The sequence below is a fragment of the Oryzias latipes genome, chromosome 21 (genome assembly GCF_053564925.1).
Source record: "Oryzias latipes strain Hd-rR chromosome 21, Olatipes_Hd-rR_3.1".
Taxonomy (NCBI): domain Eukaryota; kingdom Metazoa; phylum Chordata; class Actinopteri; order Beloniformes; family Adrianichthyidae; genus Oryzias; species Oryzias latipes.
In genome coordinates this window covers 23,486,844-23,499,672 of record NC_136257.1, presented here as the reverse complement: position 1 = coordinate 23,499,672, position 12,829 = coordinate 23,486,844, and the positions used below count along the sequence as shown (strand labels likewise).

Below are 12,829 nucleotides of genomic sequence, written 5' to 3'. Positions count from 1 at the left end.
GTTGGTTTTGGATAAGAAGATCACTGATTCATTTTTTTAAGGATCTGGGATAACGAAGCGAGTCACGGATGAGAGAACTCTGCAACTGCCACTTGAGTTTGGGTAAGAAAAGATTCTTTCACGTAACCCATGTTTAAAGTTATTGGGTATAAAGTCTTAAAGGGCCAAAGTTCATGTATTTGACATATATTCATGCATAGATAAAAAAAAGTTGCAGGTTTAGAGACACATTAAGACAAAATTACACAAAAGAAAAAACTATTGAAGGCCATAGGTTATTAAGTTTTGATTTACAGTTGTAGTGTAAAATAATCTGACCTTTCATAAGGCCTTTTGTCATCTTAATGAAACATTTGACACTTATAACACTGGATTTAAAAACTTAAAGCAAACAGCCAAGCCCTTTAGAGACCACTATAGTTTTTTTGTTGTTAATTGACAAGATTATATTTATGTCATGAAAAAAATATTTGTAGAAATAGCTTTTTTTAAGGTTTAAAACTTAATTTGCAAATGAATGAAATTTCATTATAAGTGGAGATTACATATAGCATGTCTGCTTACTATGAGTGCCTTTCTACTTTCAAACTCTGCAGTTAAATGTGAAAAATTGGACATTTTTCACTGAAGTTTTTATATGAAAGTTTTAAAGGAAGTCAAATTCACATGTTTGTATTTATTTTAAGAATACAATAACGAGAGCCACTTTTTTATGAGTAACTCCATATCTGTTCTCTTAAGAAGTCAGGAGGGTGTTCAAGTCCGACTGTGATTTTTCACAAGGGATTCCAGGGGACAGGAAAGCTGCATGTTTTACAGCATGCATTTGTTTTGCATTGAAGGTGTTGTGTTTGGTTGTTCCTGTTCTTGTTGAGGTGGAGGAGAGAGACCCGGATCAGGGCGATGGCGGGGCATCTTCAGAGGGAGGTGGCTTACATCGCTCCATGTGGAAGGAGACTGCGTCAGTACTCTGACATTATGAAGGTAAACTCAAACTGATATATTTTTAGTCCCCAAATGCAGACGTTTAGTGATTGATTGGTCCGTGTGCGTTCATTGCTCTCTTCACAGTACTTAATCAGATACGGAATAACAGAAATTTCCCGGCATCATTTCAGCTTGAGTGCCAAAGTTAAAGTTGGTGACTTCTATGAAGCCAGAGATGGACCACAGGTAAAGGCTGGTGCTTACGTTTTGTCGGAACTTTTTAGTTATCCCCAATTTTTTCAGACGTTTTGGGAATTATTGTGGGTGCTACAATTTTCTTAAAAATACAAAAAAACTGTTTCTCGGTGGGATAATAACTTTAGTATTACAGTTTTTGTCCTTTTCTTTTTTTATAGTATCTTAATAAATACTTGTTTTCAAATCAGCAAGATAAAACTGTTTTTAAACACAAATTGTAGTTTGTCCCTTTATTTATTTTTTTTGTTGCTTTTAAATCCTCCTCCCCCTGCCTGCAACAATCCAGGGTTTGCAGTGGGTTTTGTTGGCTGACGGTGAGATTGCTCCTGTTATTGCGGCGATGAATGGAAGGCGGAGACATGGGGCAAAGTCGAAGCATCAGCTGCAAGGTGATGGTTCTGGAGCCAAAAATCCTCATCTGGAAAATGTTGTTGACAGCAAAGTACAAAGTGGCGGAGATGCCAAGTTGTTCCGCAGAATAGAAGCTCAAGGTCAGTTTGCATCACCTGACATGAAACATCTACTGCTTCAGATTTCTGATTATTGATGAATGATTGTGTGTTTTTGTCCTGAACACTTCTGTCATGTTTTTTAAAAACTCCTTTCCTTTTTGATGTTGTGTTGTCTTTTTATTTTGGTTGCAGAAATTGCTCGACGGGCAGCTCAAATCAAAATGTGGAGAAAATTTGAGAAACAGGCCATGAGACAAGCAGCCAAAGAGGCAAAGAGGCGACAAGGTAAGACGCACCTGTATTTAAACACTCCGTTTAAAAACATTGTTTATACTTGCATATGAAACAATTTTATTTTTCCATTTTTAGCAATAATGGCTGCAGAGGAGAGGCAGAAGAAGAGGGAGGAGCTAAAAATTCTGAAACAACAAGCAAGTATTTTTTATATCCAGATACTTAACTATGTCCTGCAGTTTAAAAAGCTCTAACGTGAAATGTCCTCTTTTTTTTTTTAACTTCTCCAAGAAAGTACATTTTCCCCTTTCCATTTACATCCTGCTCTGTAACATGCCTGACTGAACTTTTCATTCATTTGACCCTCATCCTTTCAATCCTGTCGCCAGGAGAAAATCAGGCGCATTCAGCAGATTCGTACAGAGAAAGAACTCCGTGCACAGCGAATCCTCGAGGTTTGTCCAAGAAGTTTCCAGCAGGAATACTTTTTAAGCACTTCAACATTGATATGTTTCGAAATATTACCTAACCAAAGCCTGGTTCTAATTTAATGTGGGCCCATTTTAATCAGTAAATGTCACTAATGCTTAATTGCTTTCTTGCTTAAGTGCCACTGAATATGGAAATCTTTAAAGACCTTCTTGGAGCTGAAAATAAACCCAACAGTGTTTCATTAAGTAAAAGGAGGCTGAGAGTTTACTGTGATGAAGAGAAGCAGCCACGAACACAAGCGGAGGATTATCATGAATTACATTTCAGACAAAGTGCCTCACAAGTTGTTCTTAACAGGATCAGTTTGGGGCTGGAACTGCTGAGAGTTGTTTTTACTCAATTCTCACTGCTTCGTAGTGTTTCATTAATGCTCCATCCTTTTACCCATTAAAGGTAATGGGAGGTAAATGATGATCTCATTTTCAAAGACAAGCTCCATGGATTCAAACAGTCAACTGTTAAAAAACTTTAAAATCCTCATTTACGTTTGCTTGTTTTTCACTGTCAACCTTAATAAAAAACAAACATTTTCAGTTTGTCTGGTGTTTCCTGCAATGAGTCCTGGCTGTGATGAAAGTAAAAAAGGTTTTACATTTTTTCTGTTGCACAAATCAGGAAAAAAGGATGAAAAAAGAAGCAGCAGCCAACGCCAGAATACTTAAAGCTGAGAAACACAAAAAGGTGAGACGTCTCCGTTCAGATGAATCTGTGCATTCCATCACTCCACTCTATTTGTTATTCCAGTAGTCTATGAATTTCTGACCGTCTCAAAAACTGATCAAAGCTTAGATGTTTGATTTTTACTCCTTTAATAATCTTTTATTTTGGTTTCTTTAGGAAAAGCAGATGCATAAACTTCAAGCCATCATGCAAAAGCAGCAGGTTTGTTCTTTTTTTTCTCTAAGCCAATAAAGTAAAACCTCTTTCAATGATTTCTAACCTAAAGGTTTTTAGGATAAATGTGTTTTTTTCTCTACTTTGTCTATAATTTGGGAACTCTTTCTACCAGGAACGGGAGAGGCATAAACTAGATCTGGTAGGAGCATGTTTGCTTCTGAACAGACATGTGCGTGTGCTGTGGTTAAAGCTGATGCTGAGGGGAGCTATGGCTGTCCTAACTCTCCTTTGCATGCCCTGTGCTCTGCATTTGTTTGTCATCGGCCACCTCATATCACTTCATCTATTAACTAAATAGACATAAAGCCAGTTTTACTCATCTGCTGCATTTAGTTGGATTCTGTGCTTTTGTGTTTTGCATAATCTCCCTCAGTCAATACCTTTAAATTGAACCTCAAAATATGCATTTTTGAACCATATAGTTAGTAGTGTTAAAAGAATGGCCGTTTCCTTTGAACAAATCATGTGGCTGAAACTTTGTCTGCGTTCTGGCAGGAGAGGGAAAGACGCCGGCAGCACATGGTCATCATGAAAGCTTTGGAAGCCCAAAGAAGATCAGAGGTGAGGAACCGCTCACTTCCTATTTGTTCTCTACTCACATGATGTTTTACTCTTTACCAGCTTCATACAAACCTGCAGTATCAGATGGAGCACAGAGATATAACCAAGTATAGTGTGTAGGAATCTGATAAAAAAAAAAAAACCCAACCTTTTCTTTAAGTGCTGTATTCAGAAACTGGCATTTGAGAATTGATAACCTAGTTTAAGAGGAGAGTAAAACTGATTTATTATCTGTCGGTTATATTAATTAGTGATAAATATTTGTTTTTTCTCCATAGGAAAAGGAGCGGCTAAAGAAAGAAAAGCTGAATGAGAAACGGTTAAAAAGGGAACGGAAACTGGAACACCGAAGAATAGAAGTGGAAAAGGCAAAAGAGCTGAGGAAGCCAAAAGAGGACATGTGTTTAACCGATCACAAGGTATTTAAAGGTTTGATGGGACTTTAATGTGGGACACTAAATCTATCTGTAAACTTTCAAAGCAGACAATTTTGCAAAGAGCCTTTGTAGATTTATAACTGATGTAGACAGTGCCACCCAGTGGTTTTTTGTGGTATAACTTTAATAATTCTAACTACAGATTAATAGCAGATAAATGCAGAGAAGTGATGAACTTCTGAATAAAGAACGTCTTAACTTTGATGTCTAAAAGCGTCATATGTTTTTTGTAAACAATTAAACTATGTTGTCTTTTTGATTCTTAATAATTCAAAGCTTTTCTCACATTGTTGATTTGTTTCTCCAGCCTCTTCCAGAGTTGTCCCGGATTCCTGGTCTGGTTTTACCTGGCAGAGCTGTCTCTGACTGCTTGATGGTTTTACACTTTCTATGCAACTTTGGCGAGGTCCTGGGACTGGGTTTGGATTCAGGCTTGCTCGCCATCGGAAGCCTTCAAGAGGGGCTTCTTAATATCGGGAACAATATGCTGTTGGTGCAGGATCTGCTGGTGAGCCTGCTCTCTGCTGCCGTGTGTGACCCGGGTGTGCCTGCAGGCCACAAGGTGAGAGTATGTGGTTGTTGTTGTGCTGGGAGTTTAGACATGCTTTTATAGTTAATGCAACCTTCAGTTTCCACTAATTCCAGCTTCCAAGAACTTCAGCTGACTGATGTTGGTGATCACTGAAAGGGAAAAACTGTTACCAGCAAAAGGGAATGTTGAGATGATTTAGAAAGGTTTCTTTGATTTAGGTGAAGAGTCTTTCATGCTCAAACCCAAACCTCTGTAAGAATCTTGAGGATTTTTTGGGAACAGTGCTGAAACGTTCGCATCCTCACTATAAGAATTCAAAAGGTTAGAGTAAAATGAGAAAAAAATGCTCAGAAATTGCTTATGTTTGTCAAATGAATGTCATATTCAATGAGTCACTATCAAAGGGAATGAATAATCTTTTTTTCAAAAAGAAAATTGACAAATGAGCAAATTAAGATAAAAAGTCAAAAAAAACAAAAACAGCATAAATGACAAAAGGCTATAAAATACAACTAGGAGAAAAAAAACCCTATTGTGTTGTCCTTCAATAAGAAATGCTAAAACTTTATTCAGCAGCAGACTTTTACAACAACGATGTAACAACAGCCGCTCTCCGGTCATCATTGTAAATCCTTAAAACAAAAACACTTTTATTTTTAAAATGGCAGCTTTTCTGCAGAAACCATCCTATGTTTTGGTGCCGTGGTGATGACGGACAGGTCTGTCTTATTTTGATTAATTGTGAAAATTGTTTAAAATTTTCATTTGTGTTTGAAATACAGAAAATTGAATTGAAATTGAATAAAAAAAAGTAAGTTTTTGGATTTCCTTGGCATTTTTAACCCCGCCCACATTCCAAAAAGGTTTATAACATATGTCATGTTGTTTCATTCAGCTTGACCCAAGGATGTTTTACATTTCCACAATATTTAAGTAAAAAATATGAGCAACAGAGAAATGGCACTTTTGTGAGCTCGTCACTCTAACGCCGTAAGATCTATAAACTTAAGATCTATAAACTTAAAACTCAACACTTTATCCAAAGTAGCTTCCCAATGATGTTTAAAAAGTAAAAAAGCAATTGATTGAAATCCTTAAGAGGAATTTAAATGTGTTGCTGGCACAAAAGGTGATCTTTTTTTTTTGAAGATTCAAGATGGTGCCTTCTTCCCAAGGTCAAAGGTTAACTAAACACTGTTGTGGTTGTAGATTTGACTTTAGTGGCTTGTGTGTGAAATTTTAATTTTGTGACATTTGTTCAAACAAAGGTTTTATTTCCCCCCACACTGTAGGAAAATGTGAAAATCACCAATCTTCATACTTTGCCGCCAAATGGCCACCAAGCTGTATGTCCTGCAGCCATCCCATAATCCAGGCGTGTCAAACTCATTTTCACCCAGGGCCACATCAGCATAGTGGCTGTCCTCAAACATGTAACTACCGGTAAATGTAATGAAAAATAAACATAACTACTCCTTAATGTTAAATAACACATTCATTTATTTATTATAACTTTTTAAAGTGACAATTACAGTTGAATAGAAAACATATGTTTGCTTGTTCCTCTAGCATAAATCCTTTTAAATTTGATTCTGTCAGGTTAGGTTATATGGACAGTGTTTAAGTCCTAATGTATAGTTGCCAAATCTGATATTTCAAGTCCAATTCCCCCTAGATATTTTCTCCCGCCGTGGTGCCATCTATTAAAAAAATGTTTTTTTGGAAAGTGGGGGGTGTCACTATGGTTCATTCTCACCGTGGGCAAATTTTGGTGAGGTTTTAAAGTGTGTGGTGGGGGTCAAATTTTGCAGCAAGAAAGAATATCTGCTAAAACAATTCGTTCCTTGCAGTTCAGGACTGCTACGGGTCATAAAAATGTAAAACCTAATTATCATTATTAAAATCCACTATTTTTTCTTTGAATTGATCGACATTTTATAATTTTATCTATCGTTGAAGCGTGGGATGTTTTGTTTACAAATCTGTGGGGTTCCACTTCTTTATTTCCTTCATTCTCAAGTGTTTGTGGATAATCAGAGTTTTAGATGGAGGCTTGCTTAGAGGAAGAATGTTCAAATAACAGAACTGTTATCAGTGAGGATGTGTGACAGTGATTTTCACCTCTGGGTCTCTAAAGTCCCGTTAGGAGGGAACAGAACCCTTGAAAATACATTTCTGTCTGATTGACTTCCTGCCCAGAGGAAGCTCACAGTACAAACAGAGCAGAGCTTTTTAGTTGTTTTAGGCAATGTTCTCATTTCATTTCTCGTTCCGTTTTTCTTAAGTGCAAAACCATACTGGGAGAACATCTGTCTGATGTTGAGATCGACAAAGACAATGCGTCCGAGATCCTGCAGATCTTCATGGAGAGCCACTCGGATCAGACCCATGTGGCAGTGCTGGCTGACAGCCTGAAGACCAGGGCCTTTCAGGCTCACACTCCCCCACAGAAAGCCTTCATGCTGGCGTTCCTGGTCAACGAGCTCTGCTGCAGTAAGGCAGTGATATGGTGAGGGTCCTCACATCTACAGAAACTCATTCTGTCTGCCTTTTAGGCTCACAGATCCTCTTGGCTAAAAATGAAAGTTAAAGATCCTGTGACCTTCCTCTGCTGCCTGGATTATCTTTTATAGTGAGCTGAATTTCATGTAAAGTCAACTACTCTCATTGAAACTCATCTCTGATGTGTGCGATGTTGTCAGTGAGATCCACAAAAAAATGGATTTCATAGCCAATCTGAGGAAGGAAAAGTGGACCGTCGAGGAAAAGCTTCGCAAGTGAGTCAAAATCAGGAGATCTTGTACTTCTTATTTGAATGAAGAACTACCAGCTCTACTCCGTCTTGCCTCCACAGACTGAGAAACAGCGACGCTAAGACCACAGGAATAAAGTCCAGCAGTGCAGGAGAGCAAAGCCACGCCGCTCCCAACCGCTCAGTCAAAACCAAAGGGAACAAAATAGAAGATGACAGTGAAGAAGAAGAGGACGAGGGCGATGACAGTGAAGACCAAGGGGACAATGAAGAAATGGTGTCAGAGGTAAATGAAGAGAAAGACAGAAATGTGGACAAATTAAGTTAGAAAATCTGGGATTTGTTGGTTAGCTGGCAGCTGATCCACTGGAATCCCAGCAATTTTTTTCTGTTAGACGCTGTGGAGGAAATGGAGAGAAACAAACTGAGAGAAATACCTGCATCTAAATTACACGACTTGATTTAGTTAAAGACCCACTGCAAGGAAAAGTTGTGTTTTTTGGGTGTTTTTAATATGTTCTTGTGGCTTTTTTCACAATGTATAAAATTATAAAGAAAATGAAACCTAAAAATTGCATTTCTTAGCATTACTTTATTCAAATTGCTGTACATTGAGGAACAGATCAAAAATCCTGTTTAACAAAAGCTTATTTGAAGAGAAATTCTAATGAACAACTGCCGCTCTGCAGGAACTATGTACCGGCGCTAAAAAATGACAGCTCTTTAAAGTTTTGGCTAAAAACGGCATAATCATTATTAAAAGACCACTGGGAACGCTTTTACTTTAGATCAAAAGATGATTGGAGTGGGTCTTTAAGGATCATTTTCTGTCCCGTTTGTAGCTTCAGAGGGAAATAAGACAGAAGTTGTTCGACTCGTCTCACTCGCTGCATTCAACAATGATTGGCCAGGACCGATACAAAAGACGCTACTGGATCCTTCCGCAGTGTGGCGGCATTTTTGTCGAGGGGATTGGAAACGGTGAGGGAACAAACCAAAACGGATGCAGAGACGAGGCTTTTTTTGTTCTGCTCTAAAGATGCTGCAATTCTTTTGCTTTCAGACTACGAGGAGGCAGACAAGAAAGGAGGGATCCAAACCGACGCTCAACCAGAGACTATCGGAGTGAAGGATGAGCCCTTCATTCTAGATCTCACTTCAGATATTTACAGACAAAAGTCAGAGTTTAGGAACAAAGACGTTTTTCTCCAAAAACCAGAAAAATTCCCATCCAAACTTGAAGCCAAAAGCGATCAAGATCAGGATGCCAGTGGTCAAAGCAGTCATTCTCCTGAAGCTCCTTCAAATCCCACCTCCCAGATGGATGAGCCGCCTCTGCTCAGCCCTCCACAGCTGCAGAACTTTAACTGGATGAACCATAGCCCTCCATCCATCCTTCCTAACGACCAGCCGTCCAAAGTATCGACTGATACAAGCGGCGGGTGGTTTAGCCTCCTGCCTCGCTCTCCGTGTGATGCCTCCTCGATGACGTCTGACTCCTATTCATCAGCCTCTTCCTCTCCAGAAGCCATCAGGACCACAGTCTTCCCTTTTGCTTCCCCCTCAGCGGCAGACACCAGATCTGCAATCAATAACGTCAAATCCCCCGGGCCTCAGGTTGGTGCACATCAAGAACTTGATCCTTCTTTCGGCTGCTTATTTGATTTTAGGACTCTTGCATGAGAAACTTTATTCTTAAAGAATATCTTGTAGTCAATGTTTTCAATATGGCGTGAAATCAAACTGATTATAATACGAAATGTGTGTCTTACTCCTCCCAGCAAGTCAAGTCTGACATTCATCACGGGGGAATGACACTGTCTGATGAGTTCAGTTTGACAGCGAGTCCCAGCCTGTCCTGCTCTGGCACTTCTCTGCCCTCCCCGCCCGTAGAGGTTGATGGAGACCAAACCATCAACCCAGAGCTTCACAGAAACCAGCCGGAGGAGCAGGCCACAGGGGGGCGGGACCACCCCTGTCCTCAGCCTATCACAGGGGGTGAGATGAAAACACGAATGCCTACTTTTTAGAAAAATGGTTTTTAAAGCACAGCTGTTTTGATCTGTGTGTTCTGGCAGAGATGCTGCATGGATGGTGGAAAGTGTCAGACTTGGAGGGTCTGCTGAAGAGCCTCCATAGCCGTGGCATCAGGGAAAGGAACCTGCAAAAACAGATCCTAAAACACAAGGAGCATCTGAGCCGGCTGTGTCTCAACACCACAGGTGGGTTTTTTACAGTCGGGGATATCAATAACTGTCTAAAAAATTATGAATAAAAAGTGATTAAAAAGTGTTTTTTGGGTCAGGACTTGAAAGTGTGGCGCCCGGAAAGTCTGACTCCTACAGGAGGATAATAGAAAACTGGAGTGTGGAGCAGAAGGCCAAAGAGGTGGACGTCTCTCTACTGCAACAGGTCCAAGCTCTGGAGAGAAGAGTCCTGTCTGCTGACCTGCAGGTTCAGATGAATCATATTTACCGTTTGTTTTTTTTTATGGTGTCCCTGAAGTAGAAATCTCACCAATAAATCAATGGACGCAAAAACACATTTAAAATCACAATGACAATTTAAAAAACTTAACAAAACAAAACATTACATTTGTAGAAATTGAAGCAAAATTCCAGAAAACCAAAACAATTCCTTAAAAATGACACGTTTTGGAAAACAACATTCATTTCCATCATTTAAAAGAAATTGTTAAAAAAAATAAAACGCAATAAGAAACCGGTAAAGGTATGTATTATGGGAAATCTCTGATTGGATGAAGATGTTTGTCCATCATTTCAACTGAAAGTTATTTGGCACGAAGCAACACTGGATATGCTCATCAAACTTTTATAAGTATGCAGACAAGTATTCAGTTTGAGTTCTGGGAAATAATTTTATTTTCCGAAACGTTTCATTTTTATTTTGTTCACATTTTTGAAATTTTGTTTTGATTTCTAAAATGTAATGATTTTATTTTTTTAAATATTTTTTATGTTTTTTGCTTTTCTAAATGTTGTAATCTTTTAAATGTTAGTGTGAATGGCACTTCAGGGCCACCGTAGATTTTGATCTCAAGTTATGAATTTTATATATGACATCATCAAGTCATTAGTTGGTGTCCCTGCCGTCCTCCTCAGGATGGGACGTCCCCCGTGGCAGACCGGATGTGTCAAGGCTATCGTGAAAACAAAACCTCATCTTTGGAGATCAGGAGACGGAAAGAAACCAGCCAGGAGGACGCTCCTGACTCTGTAACGGGACAGGCCGACAATCCTCTTGAAACAGCTGTCGCCAGGCTGGAGGAGCTGGAGAGGAACATAAAGTACCTGAGATCTTCTTTCTCCCCGTATTCATGTCAGGGTTGTTTAACTGAAAAAAGGCGTTCTGCTTCCTTGTCTTTACAGCCATGCAGCAGCAGCAGCAGCTGGTTCTGAGAGCAGACTGTGGCACAAAGCTCTCAGGCAAGTCCGCGCCTCAGCCCAGCTCTCACTCTGCATTCAACATCTGCAGAAGTCCGTCGTTTGGGAGCAAGCCGTCCAGAGAGCGGTGAGTTCCACTTTACGTCTTTGCAGAATGATTGACGGAACGCTTTTATCTCTGACAAAAGAAAATGTAATTTCATTCAGGAAAAAAGCAGAGCTTCACAGCGTAGAGATCTGCAGAGTCAAACAGCTGGAGGAGGACTGAAACAAAGCTGCCAGCTTGCTGCGCCTGCATGGCTCAACATGGAGGCTGCCAGCAGCAGAAGTGGGCAAAATAGAACTGGAACAGACTTCAATCCTGCTTCCTGTACCAAAAAAGCCCAAATATCAAAGGATGACAACAGCCAGCTGGCAGTGTGCAGGTGTGTGCAGCAGAAATGTCTGAGTTCTACCTTTAATTCTTAAAAATGGAATCTTTTTGCCTAGCTATTCGCCCTCTTTTTACTCCTTCCAGAGTGCTCCTAGCTGAGCTGGAGGCTCATAAAGATGCATGGCCTTTTCTCACACCGGTCAACCATAAAGTCATCCTAGGATACAGGAAAGTCATCAAGAAACCCATGGACTTCTCCACCATCAAGAAGAAGCTCAACAACAACCTGTAGGTGTTCCTGTCAGAGTTTCTGTTCCATTCAGAGCTTTTTTTTTTTCTCACGTAAAGGCCGGCAGTCTGTTTAAAACGCTCTTTATCTATTTCAGGTACTTTGATCTGGAGACTTTCATGGCTGACGTCAACCTGGTCTTTGATAACTGTGAAAAATTTAACGAGGACGACTCTGAAATTGGACGGGCTGGCCACAACATGAGGAGGTTTTTTGAAGAACTTCTACAGTTAAAAAAATGAATGACTCCAGTGTGGACTTGTTAATACGATCAGACTTTTCTGTGGTGCTAAAGAAAGTTTTCTTTTTTTAATTTAAATTGTTAGATTTGTTACTAATAAAAGATGAGCAGAGGAAAGGTCTTCCTTCTGTCTCGATATTTATGTTCAAACGGTTTTTGATTGCTTTCCTTGGGAATAAAAATGTCATTACAAAAATGGTAACTGTGTAGTTTGTGCAACTAAATTCTTAACTCTGTCTTTCCCGGAAAAAAAAAGAAGAAACTAGTACATTAGTAAAGTTTGACTGTTTTGGACTAAAGTCAAAAGAACAGCCTTTTGACTCATACTTTCCAGAAGGATCAGTCTTCTTATCTATGCGTCTGTGTAACTGCATCATTGTAAATTCCAATGCTATAAACAACTCACTTATGAGCTCCAGTGTGAGAGTGTAAGGTGATGCTCATCACTTCTACAGTAGTGATCTCCAACCCTCATCCTAAAGAGCTGCTGCTGCATTCCTGTTGATCAGCTGGTTCTGGGGTTTTCACAGAACACATCTGATCCGGATGTGATTTACATTTGGGAAACCAGAAGTCAGAGTTTTACTTAAAATATATATATATATAAAGCTAATTAGTCCCATTTCAGCATTAGAAAAAAAACAAACATAAGAGAATAACATTTAAAAGCTTTTTCTAAGCAGGAATACCTACAGAATGACGAAAGGAGCAATCAAATTGACATGTAAAGTAGTACCTGAGGGGAAAAAAACGAGAGAAAAAAACAAAGACATCTATATATATACACACATATATATATATATATATGGGGGGGGGGGTATTTTATCTATAAATAGATTTTGAACCAACAATACTCTAAAATTATTTTTTTAATTTCTATATTATCATTTTTTGCTTAGTCTAGTTAGGGGAAAACCCGTTTTGCAAAACTAAGCATTTAAGCTAAATAGTTCATTTGTGCATTAAAATATAATAAATTC

The 12,829-nt window shown here is 39.1% G+C and overlaps 1 protein-coding gene across 3 annotated transcripts in view; it reads left to right on the top strand.

Annotated features, from left to right (window-relative positions):
* Window positions 1-12,045, top strand: part of LOC101174472 (bromodomain adjacent to zinc finger domain protein 2B) — a 30,143-nt gene extending 18,098 nt beyond the window's left edge. For 2 of the 3 annotated variants that reach the window (XM_023950778.2, XM_023950776.2), the window contains 26 exons: window positions 42-102; window positions 876-984; window positions 1,072-1,173; window positions 1,472-1,676; window positions 1,830-1,922; window positions 2,007-2,068; window positions 2,261-2,326; window positions 2,979-3,044; window positions 3,201-3,245; window positions 3,373-3,399; window positions 3,756-3,821; window positions 4,100-4,240; window positions 4,566-4,820; window positions 7,076-7,299; window positions 7,493-7,567; window positions 7,645-7,828; window positions 8,385-8,523; window positions 8,606-9,159; window positions 9,324-9,540; window positions 9,621-9,764; window positions 9,848-9,996; window positions 10,665-10,849; window positions 10,932-11,073; window positions 11,154-11,371; window positions 11,464-11,607; window positions 11,706-12,045. In XM_023950778.2, the coding sequence (XP_023806546.1) occupies window positions 42-102; window positions 876-984; window positions 1,072-1,173; window positions 1,472-1,676; window positions 1,830-1,922; window positions 2,007-2,068; window positions 2,261-2,326; window positions 2,979-3,044; window positions 3,201-3,245; window positions 3,373-3,399; window positions 3,756-3,821; window positions 4,100-4,240; window positions 4,566-4,820; window positions 7,076-7,299; window positions 7,493-7,567; window positions 7,645-7,828; window positions 8,385-8,523; window positions 8,606-9,159; window positions 9,324-9,540; window positions 9,621-9,764; window positions 9,848-9,996; window positions 10,665-10,849; window positions 10,932-11,073; window positions 11,154-11,371; window positions 11,464-11,607; window positions 11,706-11,850 (3,818 nt within the window). In that variant the 3' untranslated portion in view covers window positions 11,851-12,045. The remainder of the gene's footprint in view (window positions 1-41; window positions 103-875; window positions 985-1,071; window positions 1,174-1,471; window positions 1,677-1,829; window positions 1,923-2,006; window positions 2,069-2,260; window positions 2,327-2,978; window positions 3,045-3,200; window positions 3,246-3,372; window positions 3,400-3,755; window positions 3,822-4,099; window positions 4,241-4,565; window positions 4,821-7,075; window positions 7,300-7,492; window positions 7,568-7,644; window positions 7,829-8,384; window positions 8,524-8,605; window positions 9,160-9,323; window positions 9,541-9,620; window positions 9,765-9,847; window positions 9,997-10,664; window positions 10,850-10,931; window positions 11,074-11,153; window positions 11,372-11,463; window positions 11,608-11,705) is intronic. The other variant, XM_023950777.2, reaches the window with a different exon arrangement.
* Window positions 12,046-12,829: the final 784 nt, after the last annotated feature.